Raw genomic sequence first — 13,866 nt, forward strand, 5'->3', positions numbered from 1 at the left:
GGCAGCAGTGCTAACCACTGTGCCACCGTGCTGCCCTCCACGCCATGCTTTTAATTATACTTGGAATTAGAAGTTATTATTGGAAAATATGAACAAGCTTTGCAGTGTCGCAGTGATTAAGTAAAACCATAAATGGATGGAAATACTCAGCAGGCCTGGCAGCATCTGATGCGAGAGAAGCAAAGTGAATTGCACTGAATCTATCCTCTGGTGTGAAGTCACGGTTGAGCCTGATGCTCCAAAAGCTAGTGATTCTAAACCTGTTGGACTTTAACCTGCTGTTGTAAGACTTCTTACTGTGCCCACCCCAGTCCAACGCTGACATCTCCACATCTTGAATCTAGAAGGCAATCAGTCGAAAGATGAGGTGCTGTTCCTCGAGTTTGTTTCGAGCTTCATTGTAGCAGTATGCAAGGACAAGGACCGGTGGGAGCTAGGTGAAGAATTGAAATACAGGCAGCTGAAAGCTCAGGAACATGCTTGCTAACTGAACAGGGGTGTTCTGCATAGTTGTCACCTTGTCTCTGTTTAGTCTCCCCAAAGTAGAAGAGACCACATTGTGAGTAGCAAATCCAGCATATGAAATGGAAAGAAGAACGAGTGCTCTTTACCTGAAAGGTGTTTGGGGCCTTGGCCAATGGGAAGAGTGGAGACAAAAGGACAGGTGCTGCATATCCTGTGCTTCCATGGAAAGATGCCTAGGTCAGGGAGGCATGCTGGGAGTGACTAAGGAGTGGGCCAGTGTGTCATTGTTCATCCACTTTCAGTGATTCCCGCTGGTTTTTAATTTGTGTGAACATTGAGTGAAGAAATGATTAGATACTTGGCTCAGGGTGTTCCTGTTTAAGCTCACATAGAATGTTTACTGGGTTGAGGAAAGATAAGGCTGCTGACATTCAAAGAATTGTGCTTCACTGTGAGCCATTGCTCTGGAAAGGAAGAAGGGTGAAAAAGGAAGAAACATTTTCACTCAAAGAATACAATTTGTTTATTCCCAAAATTTAATAAGGTCTTTCAGTGATCAAAGGCCTCTTATATTGGGAAATATGTTCTTGGTTTTTAGCATATGATAATAATCTTTTGGTGTCACAAGTTGGCTTACATTAACGCTGCAATGAAGTTACTGTGAAAATCCCCTACTCGCCTCACTCCGGCGCCTGTTTGGGTACACTGAGGGAGAATTCAGAATGTCCAATTTGCCTAACAAGCATGTCTTTCATGACTAATGGGAGGAAACCGGAGCACCCGGAGGAAACCCACACAGACACGGGGAGAACATGCAGACTCGCACAGACACTGACCCAAGCCGGGAATCAAACCCGGGTCACTGGTGCTGTGAAGCAACAGTGCTAACTACTGTGCTACCCTTGGACGTGCTGAACTCTTGGACTAGTAAAAAGAAATGCAATTGTAGCATTAACACAATAACAAGTACTCTTTATTCAATTCACTATGACTGTCATGACATCCTGGGCTCATCCGTGGTCAATTCCAGCCCCATTCGACCTGAAGTCGCAACACAGGAGAAATTAGATTTTATTTAAAATACCCGAGTTCTTTGGTTGAGCCCAATAAACTACAGTCACCAGGTTTGTAACTTTAAAACACAAAGACCTTTTATTATGTACAGTATTCTAATTAAATGGACAGAAAATGTAACTATCTACTATCCCTTTTCCAATCCCCTCTTTCTAACTCGCCCCACTCTCTACACACAAACACAGACAAAAAACACAGAGGGGAAAGAATGCTGTAAAGGGAAAGAAAATATTCATAAAAATAAAAGGATAAGAATCTTTGATGTACAGGAATGACTTCCAGTCAATGTCTTTCTGAAGTTCAGGCTTTTGTTTTGGTACTTCTTCCTTTTAGGCTTGAGATGGTTTTCTCTGACAAGGTTGTCTACTTTCTCTCCAGACTCAGCATCATTTCAGGTTCACAGCAAAGGTTGTGCCAGGCACTCACTGATTTCAGAATATTAGAGGAGTTCTTTCACTTCAGCCAGCAGGAGAAAGAGAGTTCCTTTCACTCCCAAGGTCTAAACACTTCTGCTAAATTCTCATAGGAAGCATCACACGGGAACCAATCGCTGACCGTTGTCAAACAGAAAACCACCGGTTGCCAGTTAACCTATCGAACCAAGCCCCTCCAAAGCTGGTTTCTAAGGTCCATTCAGTGCCAAAGAGCCTTCTCCCTTCCATAAACAAAACCTGGGAACACAGTGTCCTGGAAAGCAGACTGCTTCAGACGGCGTATTCTGCTAAAAGGGACATCCCAATTCTGGGTCCACAGACCAAGAATAATAAAAGAAAATGATTGCTTTACTATTAATGTAATTCAATACAGCTTGATGATGTTATGTTTACTCTGTTCGAGCTCTAATATAACAAAATAAAGCATCTTTGGCTATCCAACATCAACTATGCTTTATGGGACTGCTTCATGAAATGAGGTCAAAATATTTCCAATTTTAGATATAGGGAGGAAAATGAATAGGAACAGATGTTACACGTTAAAATCATAGTAAGCTGTGAGTGGTTTTCTCCTGACTGACGTATCCTAGAAAAGTGGCTCAAATGTTGGTATTTTTATTGTTTTAGTTGCAATTGTTCTCTTCTCTTTTAAATGGATACACTTCAGCACGGCGGCGCAGTAGTAGCACAGCGGCCTCACGGTGCCGAGGACTCGGGTTCAACCCGGATCACTGTCCATGTGGAGTTTGCACATTCTCTCCGTCTGCGCGAGTTTCACCCCCTCAGCCCAAAAAAGATCTGCAGGGTAGGTGAACTGGCCAGGTTAAATTGCCCCCAACTTGGAAAAAAAAACTGGGTACTCTAAATTTGAATAAATAAATGAATAGCTACAGTTCAACTTCAGTCCCGAGATTTAATACTGCAAAGGCAGAACAGCATTCAGCACATTCCACACGGACCAATGTCAGTTCTGTATCATGTTGCTGAGTTCCAACAGGCCTGATGGGGAATGCTGGTGAAATTTTGTCAAAGCAGCTCCATGTCTTTAACTTCTGTGGTACCTTACAGGACACATCAACCCAGCTATACGGACGTAGGAAGCCATTTATGGGAAGAACTGTCCAGAACGTACTATACACATACACTCGCTTGATGCATGGAAAAATTAATATCTTTTATCGAGAAATGGCAGAGGAATATTGTAAACCAAGGAAAAGGTGACAATGACCAGATTAATGCATGTGAGTGCACTTTGTGGAGTTCAGCACTGAAATTTCGAACTATCGTGTGCAATGCAGGAAAAGGAAAATGCAAGTTCTAGGTTCAGGACAAGTTACCAAACCCAGTTCCTGTTTGTCACAGTGCCAACAAATTCCAAGATATCATTCGGATGCAAGAGGATATGGCAACAGTTCACGTTAAGGAGAATATGTTACCCATAACTGGCTACAAATCAATTTACATTGGCAGCTTTCCATTCATTTTGACAGCTTTTAGCCCCAGTGACTTTGTTATGGTTTAATGCTTTGTATAACCTGAACAACATAAGCAAACTCTCATCAACCTCGACCAAAATGAGACTATTGCAGTTTATCATTCAGGATAATGTTTTTTTGTGTTGAGTCAGCTCTATATTATATGTAACATGTTATTAATGATTGGTAGGAAGAACTATTGGGTTATTAATAATGAGCATACAATTTATTTGCATTATGGCGTTTGCCAAGTATTTCAGTAAAATCACATGTGCATCCTACAAACTGAAAAGGCAAATAGACTTTCGAATTGGTTATCCTCACTTAATAGGCATAAAGTGGCAGAACTGATTAAGAAATGGACGGAAATCAATCACATCTGATTTCTGTATATTTAGCCCCTATCCAATTTTTCAGTCATCTTTTGTACTGACACCAGATATGCCTGCCAGTTTACAGTTAATTATTTTAAATTGAGTCCCTGTAATGTCATTTAGTTGTCCGCACAATTGTAGTGTTCAATCATTAACCGCCTCATAAAATAGTTGACCGTGACTTCCAGGGTGTGCTGCTTACAGAAGTGCATTTAAAGGGTCCTGGCATATTCTAACAATATTTTGAGGATATTTTCCATTTTTTTTTCATTTGTTTCTTTTTCTACCAAGGTTGGTAAAAAGGTTTTGTGCCGTCTGTTCTGGCATTGGGATTGTTCTGGTACATCCACAACAAAGTGGGTTTGGCTTGGCTTGTATTTTTAAAGAAAGAAACAGAGCAGTGGAGGGATCGAGGTACGTCAGGCACTTGAGAGGCCTGAACTCATCACTGGCTTTCATCTAAACTACCTCTAGGGGTAGAGGCTCACCTATCTGACCATTTAAAACTATGGCTATGGAAATTTCAGACCAGGAGATACCAGATGCAGAGGTGTACAATCTGTTACAAGCACAGACTGACATGCACCTTAGAGTTGGCAATGCCTGCCAGCTGCAAGGTCTATTTCACTGCCTTTCAATCCCATCCGAAGGGAAGGGCACCCTAGAGTGGCAGGTAAGAGCCCCTTTCTTGCTGCCAACTCACTCTGCGCCACTTACCCAGTCACTAAATAGAGGGTTGGAGTGTTGAACCGATCCACCAGTTTACAGATTTTGTTTTAAGCCTCTACATTTATTGTCTGCCATTACATTTACCAGGCATATTTGTTACCTAAACCAGTCTGCACAAAGGCCCAAACCTTTCTCTTGAAGACTGCCAATATTCTGTAAGCAGCCACATCCCTTAAAATTCATCCACCATTATTAATGTGACCCTGTCATCCCACAGTATTCTTCCAATCCCAGAACCAAGATGCGCTGTGAGATCAACCGCACCGCATGAATAAAGCAGATGGCACAGAATTAGATATGCTACCAATTAATGACAAAACAGAAGCTAGATCAAAATCCTGGTGGGTGGGCAGATTGCGATACTCACCCAGGAGATTTACCAGCAGGCTTCCACTTCTTTCCTGCAGTATTCAATTTTAACCTGTTCTTCCGAGCAGGTAGAAAAACATACTGGAAACCAACTAGTTTTGCTTTAAATATGCGAATCAGGTTTTGATGATGGCTTGTTTGGGTGTCAACTGCTATTATAACCCATGGCTTGAGCAAGGAAGGAATATAAGGCTTTCCCACGAGGTAAAATCAGCAGGAAGAAGAAGCTCAAAACAGGGGCGGGATTCTACGACCCCCCCCGCCGGGTCGGAGAATCGCCGGGGGCTGGCGTGAATCCCGCCCCCGCAGTGTCCCGAAGTCTCTGCCACCAGAGATTCGGGGGGGGCGGGAATCGCGCCTCGCCGGTTGGCGGGCCCACCCCCGCCGATTCTCCGGCCCGCCAGCGTGGATTAAACCACCTTTTGAACGGCAGGACAAGACGGCGCGGGCGGGCTCCAGGGTCCTGGGGGGGGGCGCGAGGCGATCTGGCTCCGGGGGGGTGCCCCCACGGTGGCCTGGCCCGTGATCAGGGCCCAACGATCCGTGGGCGGGCCTGTGCCGTGGGGGCACTCGGTTTCTTCCGCCTTCGCCATGGTCTTCACTATGGCAGAGGCGGACGAGAACCCCTCCCCTGCGCATACGCGGAGATGACGTCAGCAGCCGCTGATGCTCCCGCGCATGCGCGGACCCGCGTCGCCCGGCGAAGACCTTTCGGCTCTGGCTGGCGTGGCGCCAAGTCCTTTCCCGCCAGCCGGTGGAGCGGAAACCGCTCCGGCGCGGGCCTAGCCCCTAACGGTGAGGGTTTGGCTCCTAAAGGTGCGGAGACGTCCGCACCTTTGGGCCGGCTCGACGCCGGAGTGGTTCCCGCCACTCCATCACGCCGGGACCCCCGCCCCGCCGGGTAGGGGAGAATCCCGCCCCAGGTCTTTTATTAGAACCTTTTGTTTACTGAAGGGGTTCGGAAGCAGCAGCAGTGTTACTCCAAGCCCCACTAGAAAATGTTAGTCCACTCCTGCTGGTGGCTTTCCCCAATCCTTGTCTTGTCCGAGTGCCAGGGAGTGTTCCTTAAGCCTTAGTCGTAGACTTCTGCCACTTGGCATTACACTGCCACCCACTGGACAACTGAGGCCAGTTTTGGGACAAATTAGTCCCAAAAGTTAAGATCATCTAAAATTGCCACGGCTCAGGGTGATTCTCTGCTTCCTTTGGTTTGGTTACTTTGGTTACCCCCCCCCCACCCTAAGTTAAAATCGAGACTGATGTGTTGGGTGTTCTGGATCACATACAGGTCACCAACACTTGAAATTGTGCAACACTTTTATTAAAAGGTTAACTATTTAAACATACTTGAACTGTGGGTAAATACGATACCAGCTTTAACTAAAGACCTTGTCCTTGTCCTAACCAGGTGATGCACTCAGCACATGGTGAATGTCTGTGTTGCAGGTTGCGAGCTCTGTGCTCCTAGCTAGCTGCTACTCGAATGAGCGGGAACTCTGATGTCCCCTGTCTTTATTGTGCGTGTGCTCTCACTGGTGATTGGCTGCGGTGTTGTATATGTTGATTGGTCCCACTGTGTGTCCATCAGTGTGTGGCTGCACCATGATATACTGGTGTATATTATGACATCCCCCCTTTTATATAAAAAAATGTGCCTGTGTGACAATAAATAGTGTGTGGTGAATGTTCCTGACTACGTGTGTGCGAAATATTTACAGGACTATGTACATAAAACTAAGCTATTTACATGGGAAGGTGCCTGGTGCAGAAAAAAAGTGTGTCACACAAATAACGAGATGAACACTATATACAAACCACTTGAACGATGAAACGGAAGAACAGAACAGACCAGAGAGTCCATTAGTGCAAAGTTCGCAAATCAAGTCTCTGAGGTGGGCGACGAATTCTGGTTGACCGCCTCAAGGGTGGGTCAGGAGCCACCAGCTGAGAAGCGTGCTGGACTGCGTCAGAGTGAGGAGGATACAGAGTAACCGGAATCTCTGCATAGTCCAGGTCAGGGACAACAGGAGGGCGAGGCACTGGCGGAGGATCACGTAGCGAGCCCCGAACGAGACGAAGGGCATGCCGATTACGGCGCAGAATGGAACCATCCTGTAGACGAACCAGGAACGAGCGGGGGGCCACTTGCCGAAGAACCACAGCAGTTACAGACCAACCACCCTCCGGAAGATGGATGTGGACGTTGTCATCTGGAGCCAGAGCAGGGAGATCAGCTGCACGGGCGTCATGAGCCGCCTTGTTCTGTGCATGAGACAGTTGCATTCATTGAAGGACCGGACGTAGTCGAGGTCTGGGACGTGAATGGACGGCACCGTCGACCTCCGGGTGTGACCCATGAGCAGCTGGGCTGGCGACAGGCCAGTGCACAGTGGGGCCGAGCGATAGGCCAGCAGGGGCGAGGTAGAAGTCGGATCCCACATCGGCAGCCTTGCAGAGACGCCGTTTGACTATGTGGACGCCCTTCTCCGCATTGCCATTGGATTGGGGGTGCAGGGGACTGGATGTCACATGCACAAAGTTGTACGTCCTAGCAAAGTTGGATCATTCCTGGCTTGCGAAGCAGGGGCCATTGTCCGACATCACAGTGAGTGGGATGCCGTGTCAAGCAAAGGTCTCCCTACAGGCACGGGTGACTGCAGACGATATGATGTCGTGCAAACGTACCTCCTCCGGGTAGTTTGAAAAATAGTCTACAATCAGAACATATTCCCTGCCCAGCGCGTGGAACAGGTCGATGCCAACCTTGGACCAAGGGGACGTGACAAACCCATGGGGCTGTAGGGTCTCACGTGGTTGGGCCGGCTGGAACCGCTGACAGGTGGGGAAGTTGAGCACTGTGTTGGCGATGTTGTCATTGATGCCGGGCCAGTAAACTGCCTCTCGGGCCCGTCGGCGGCACTTCTCCACGCCAAGATTGCCCTCGTGTAGCTGTTCCAAGATGAGCTGTCGCATGCTGTGCGGGATAACAATGAGGTCCAGCTTCAGGAGGACACCATCGACTACCGCCAGATCGTCTCTGATGTTGTAGAACTGCGGGCATTGGCCCTTGAGCCACCCGTCTGTTAGGTGGCGCATGACACGCTGTAGCAGGGGGTCAGCCGCAGTCTCGCGTCGAATTTGGATGAGGCGTTCATCCGTGGCCGGTAGATTGGAGGCCACGAAGGCCACATGGGCGTCAACCTGGCAGACGAATCCCACTGGGTCACACGGGGTGTTGACTGCCCTGGTCAGAGCGTCGGCTATGATCAGGTCTTTGCCCGGGGTGTATACGAGCTGAAAGTCGTATCGCCGCAGTTTGAGCAGAATGCGCTGGAGGCGCGGCGTCATGTCGTTCAAGTCTTTTTGTATTATATTGACCAGCGGCCGATGGTCGGTCTCGACGGTGAATTGGGGAAGGCCGTACACATAATCATGAAATTTGACGATGACCGCTCAACAGGCCCAGGCACTCCTTTTCTATCTGCACGTAGCGCTGTTCCGTGGGGGTCACAGCGCGTGATGCATATGCAATGGGGGCCCATGATGAGGCCTCATCGCGTTGCAGGAGCACTGCCCCAATGCCAGATTGGCTGGCATTGGTCGAAATCTTTGTCTCTTTCGCTGGACCAAAAAAGACCAATACCGGGGCCGTGGTAAGTTTGGTTTTAAGTTCTCTCCATTCGTGCTCGTGGGCAGGAAGCCATTGGAAGTCTGTCGTCTTCCTGACCCGGTTCTTGAGAGCTGTGGTATGAGAGGCGAGGTTGGGGATGAACTTCCCTAGGAAGTTGACCATGCCCAGAAATCGGAGGACTGCCTTCTTGTCCTCTGGCTTTTTCATGGCTGTGATGGCAGCCACCTTGTCCGCACCCAGCCGCACACCCAACTGGGAGATGTGGTCCCCTAGGAACTTGAGTTCCATCTGGCCAAAGGAGCATTTGGCTCTGTTGAGGCGTAGGCCCTGCTCCCCTTTGCGTTTGAACAAGCGCTGGAGGCGACTGATATGCTCCTGCGGGGTGGTGGACCAAATGATTATGTCGTCAACATAGACGCAAACACCTTCAATGCCTTCCATCATTTGTTCCATGATCCTGTGGAATACTTCTGACGCCGCTATGATCCCACACGGCATCCTGTTGTAACAATATCTGCCAAAAGGGGTGTTAAAGGTACACAGTTTCCTGCTGGATCTGTCTAGTTGAATTTACCAGAATCCTTTTGAGGCGTCAAGTTTGGTGAAGAGCTGCCCGGCACTGGAAGGGTATTGGAAGGGAGTGACGGGAGTGATTTCGCGGGTGGTGAAGGCCCGGGTCAAACCAGGCTGGGGGTTAGCTTTATTTGGAGTTGCGGAAGAGCCGGGAGTGCAGGAGGCGAAAGAGGCCGACGTTGTGGCCTTTGCGTCCCTAGTAGCCCGGCGCAGGATCCTACTCATGTGGAAGGAGGCGAAACCCCCCGGACTGGAGGCCTGGGTAAATGATATGGCGGGGTTCATTAAACTGGAGCAGATAAAGTTTGCCCCGAGAGGATCGGCTCAAGGGTTCACCAGGCGGTGGCAGCCATTTCTCGACTACCTAGGGGAACGTTAGAGGGAAGACAGATGACCAGCAGCAGCAACCCAGGGGGAAAGGGGGGGGGGGGGGGTTTAGTTTAGTTTAGGTCAAAGATAAAGGGGTTTTGTTACTTGTGTATTGTTAAAAATTTCTGTATTATTGTTGCGTTTGCTTTGTAAGAGGGGAAAAATTGTTGTTTGGGAAAATAATTTCAATAAAACATATTTTTAAAAAATTTTTAAAAAAGCTTGGTGAAGAGCTTGGCCCGAGCCATCTCACATGTGATCTCTTCGCTTTTGGGGATTGGGTAATGGTCCCTCATTATGTTGCGATTCACATCCTTTGGATCAATGCAGACTCTGAGCTCGCCGAAAGGCTTCTTTATGCACACCATGGAACTGACCCAGTCGGTTGGTTCCGTCGCTCTGGAGATCACTCCTTGGTCTTGGAGGTCCTGCAGCTGCTGCTTGAGGCGGTCCTTGAGGGGTGCTGGGACTCTGCGAGGTGCATGCACCACAGGCGTGGCGTTCTGTTTGAGTATGATCTTGTACGCATATGGGAGCGTGCCCATGCCTTCGAAGACGTTGCGGTGCTGGTCGATGATGGCGTTGAGTTGCGCCCTGAAGTCAACATCCTGGAAGGCAGACGTGTCATCAGGAGAGAGATAATGAACTCTTTGAACTCTTTAGCAATTTGCACGCCTGTGCGCCAAGCAGAGAGTCCTTCGAGGCTTTTCGTGACTTGTGCGTCACTTCGAGTTGGCATGAGCCGGTAGCAGGAATGATGTTGCCATTGTAGTCCAATAGCTGGCAGGCCGATGGGAGAATGGTTGGTTTGACACAAAGGCTTTGGAAAGCAGACCACGCCATGAGATTGGCGGAGGCACCAGTGTCCAGGCGGAATCGTATTTGGGACCGGTTGACCGTCAGGGTGGCACACCACTCATCGTCTGGATCGATGTTGTATACCGACAGCGGCTGGTGTCTTTGCTTCGGGGACAGCCTGTTTTTCGTTACGACACCGACTCGAAAAGGCGCCTTCGGGTCCCCGGTATCACTGCTGTGTGGGAGGTCGGAATCGGACTCGGTGACCGTGGGTTGAATTGCCCGAACATTCCTGCGAGGCTGGCTGAAGCGATATGAATTGGCAGGCTGAGCTGCTCAACAGCAGGCAGCATAGTGACCAAGTCTTCCACATTGTAGGCATTGTCGAGATTTTGCGGGGCATTGCCGCTTTAAATGGGCGGAGCCACAGTTGCCGCACGTCGTGACGTCAGCACGTTTGCTGCGCCACCGCGCATGTGCTGTGCGGTCCTGCGTCGTGCATGCCTGCACATTACATTCCTCCATGTCGCCGTCGCCTCGTTTGGTGCGTACAAGCGCGGAAATCCGCGTAAAGCGCGCAAAATGGCAGCCCTCATGCAGGCTGAGGCCCTGGAGGTGTTCAATCACTTGGACCCGTTCCACCTCATGGGGACCTTGCCGCGCCGTTTCAGCCGCTTGTATATGGGAGTACCGACTGGTGGCATTTTCATGTAGGACACAGGTCTCGATGACAGTCGCTAGGGTGAGTTGCTTTACTTTGAGGAGCTGCTGACGTAGGGGGTCCGACTGAACACCAAAAACGATCTGTTCACGTATCATGGAGTCGGAGGTGGGCCCGTAGCTGCAAGATTGCGCAAGGATGCGGAGGTGCATTAAAAAGGATTGGAAAGGTTCGTCCTTACCCTGCAAACGCTGCTGGAACACGTAGCGTTCGAAACTTTCATTCACCTCTACGCTGCAGTGAGTGTCAAATTTGAGGAGAACTGTCTTGAACTTTGTCTTGTCTTCGTCATCTGCAAAGGTGAGAGAGTTGAAAATATGGATGGGATGGTCCCCGGCCGTGGAGAGGAGAAGGGCAATCTTTCTGATGTCCGAGGCGCCCTCCATGTCCGTGGCTTTGAGGTAGAGCTGGAAGCGCTGTTTGAAAATCTTCCAGTTGGCCCCGAGGTTGCCGGCGATGCGGAGCGGCGGCGGCGGGCTGATGTTGTCCATGTTGCAGAATGACGGAATGCTGGCGGAAGGCAGATCACTTGCAGGTAGGTCTAAGAAGTGCTAGTATGCAACCACTCCTGGTATCATGATGTGTTGGGTGTTCTGGGTCACATACAGGTCACCAACATTTGAAGTAGTGCAACACTATTTTATTAGAAGGTTAACTATTTAAACATACTTGAACTGTGGGTAAATACGATACCAGCTTTAACTAAAGACCTTGGCCTTGTCCTAACCAGTTGATGCACTCAGCACATGGTGAATGTCTGTGTTGCAGGTTGTGAGCTCTGTGCTCCTAGCTAGCTGCTACTCGAATGAGCGTGAACTCTGATGTCCCCTGTCTTTATAGTGCGTGTGCTCTCACTGGTGATTGGCTGCGCTGTTGTGTATGTTAATTGGCCCCACTGTGTGTCCATCAGTGTGTGTCTGCACCATGATATACTGGTGTATATTATGACAGAGACTAGTGATTATCTCAGTCTCCTGGTGAGAAGAGATAAAGTGACCCCAGGCAGAAAGGATAGTCTCTGAAAGCAAATAATGTTCAAATCTTTAATATTTCTTTTCATTATTTTTTCCTTAAAGGTTCAGTTGAAGGAATGAGACTATGGTTTTAAATATGGGACCCAGTGCCTGTGAACGAACTAATTTGTTCTAGAATAGGAACTATTGCTTTGGAAGAAACAATAAGCTGAGCCCAACTGTTCACCCAGAATGTTGGTATTAATAATACTGATTTGAGTGTTGATAGTACTTGCCTCATTCAGGTATGCTTATCCTTATAGGATCAAAATAGTGAGGCAGTGGTGTAGTGGTATTGTCACTGGACTAGTAATCCAGAAACTTAGGGTAATGCTTTGGGGATCCGGGTTCGAATCCCACCATGGCAAATGATGAAGTTTGAATTCAATAAAATTCTGAGATTAAAATTAATGACGACCATGAAACGATTGTCGTAAAAACACATCTGGTTTACTAATGTCTGTTCGGGAAGGAAATCTGCAGTCCTTACCTGGTCTGGCCTACATGTGACTCCAGATCCACAGCAATGTGGTTGACTCTGAAATACCCTCAGGCAGGAAGGATGGTCTCTCTATTATAATGCTGGCCCAGCCAGCAACGCTCACGTCCCGTGAAGGAATAAAAAAAATCTAACATTTCTGCAAACATACAGTTCACTTGCAGTGCTCTGATCAGAAAATTATCTTCCAATGAAGCGTTTTGTCGAGTAACATCTCCAAAGAAAGGAGAATTACTGTTGCAACTCATTTTCTGCCTGTCCTTATGGAAAGTGCAATTAACGCACAGCAAAATATATTTTCGTAAAACCTTTTGGGAATTTTAGTTCGATTTTCATGCCTTTGAGCTACAAATGTTCCTATTGCACTATAAGAAATTTAAGGATGAAAACTGAGTCATAAACGATAAAAATTACTCCAAGCTCACAGCAGTAAAAAGTAAGCTGTTAATTAAACAAAGTGATTTTTCTTGTGATATAGAGTCCTTTGTTAAAGATCATTAAATAAAATGATCAGGAAATGTGCCTGTAATAAGGTTGACATTGCGTGTGGGAAACTAAGTTTGAGGAAGGCATTGCTGAGCATTTTCAACATTCCCTGTTTTTATCTGAACTTCCCCCATTGGTTCCAGCCACCACAGCAATGTCACACATTGTAACGCTGCAGAAAGAAATCTCTCTCTGTCTGCATGAAATTCCAGTCATGCTGTGCTTTCCAGTGCAATAAATTTAAAACTCTTTCGCCTCCTTTCTCCTGTACCTTACCTGAACAATCTGCAAACTGAATCTGCTGCTGCTTCTGTGCAGCTTGAGAATGGAAATGCAATAATTATTTTTCACTTGCCCGAATAATGAAACAAAATATTGTTCAGCAAACTTATTTTTATATCTAAGTTCCCACTCTACAATGCTCCAATTAATCTCAAAACAAACTCTAGGAATAGCAACAGGGTTGTCCATAATATTTTTGTTCATATTTATTTAACCCAACAGCGCTTTGGTACATTTTGTCATGCTTTGCATTCTTAATACAGACAGTATTTACAATATAGCAATATATATATTTTTTAATTTATTCAAAATTTGTTATCATTTTCACCATACAAAAGAAAAACAAGAGCAACCCTAACAATATATAAAAGGAAACAAACCCACCGAACCCCCCCCCCCCACCACCACCTCAATTCCCCCCCCCGTCAACAGTCAATGGTAACCAACTCCCGAAAGTGCATAATGAACCAACCCCATGAATTGTAGAACCCCTCCTATGCCCACTCTCAGCTCGAACCTCAGCTTCTCCAGGGGAAAAAACTCCAGCAGGTCACCCCCACCACGCCGAGGCACA

At 47.6% G+C, this 13,866-nt stretch overlaps 1 protein-coding gene across 1 annotated transcript in view; it reads left to right on the forward strand.

Moving 5' to 3' along the window:
- The window catches only part of LOC140389763 (erythropoietin-like), a 33,623-nt gene extending 27,019 nt beyond the window's left edge, over positions 1-6,604 (forward strand). The window contains exon 5 of the mRNA XM_072474263.1: positions 3,042-6,604. Coding sequence (XP_072330364.1) covers positions 3,042-3,194 — 153 coding nt within the window. The 3' untranslated portion in view covers positions 3,195-6,604. The remainder of the gene's footprint in view (positions 1-3,041) is intronic.
- The last annotated feature ends 7,262 nt before the right edge of the window (positions 6,605-13,866 follow it).

The sequence above is a fragment of the Scyliorhinus torazame genome, chromosome 14, assembly GCF_047496885.1.
Source record: "Scyliorhinus torazame isolate Kashiwa2021f chromosome 14, sScyTor2.1, whole genome shotgun sequence".
In the NCBI taxonomy this organism is placed as follows: Eukaryota; Metazoa; Chordata; class Chondrichthyes; order Carcharhiniformes; family Scyliorhinidae; genus Scyliorhinus; species Scyliorhinus torazame.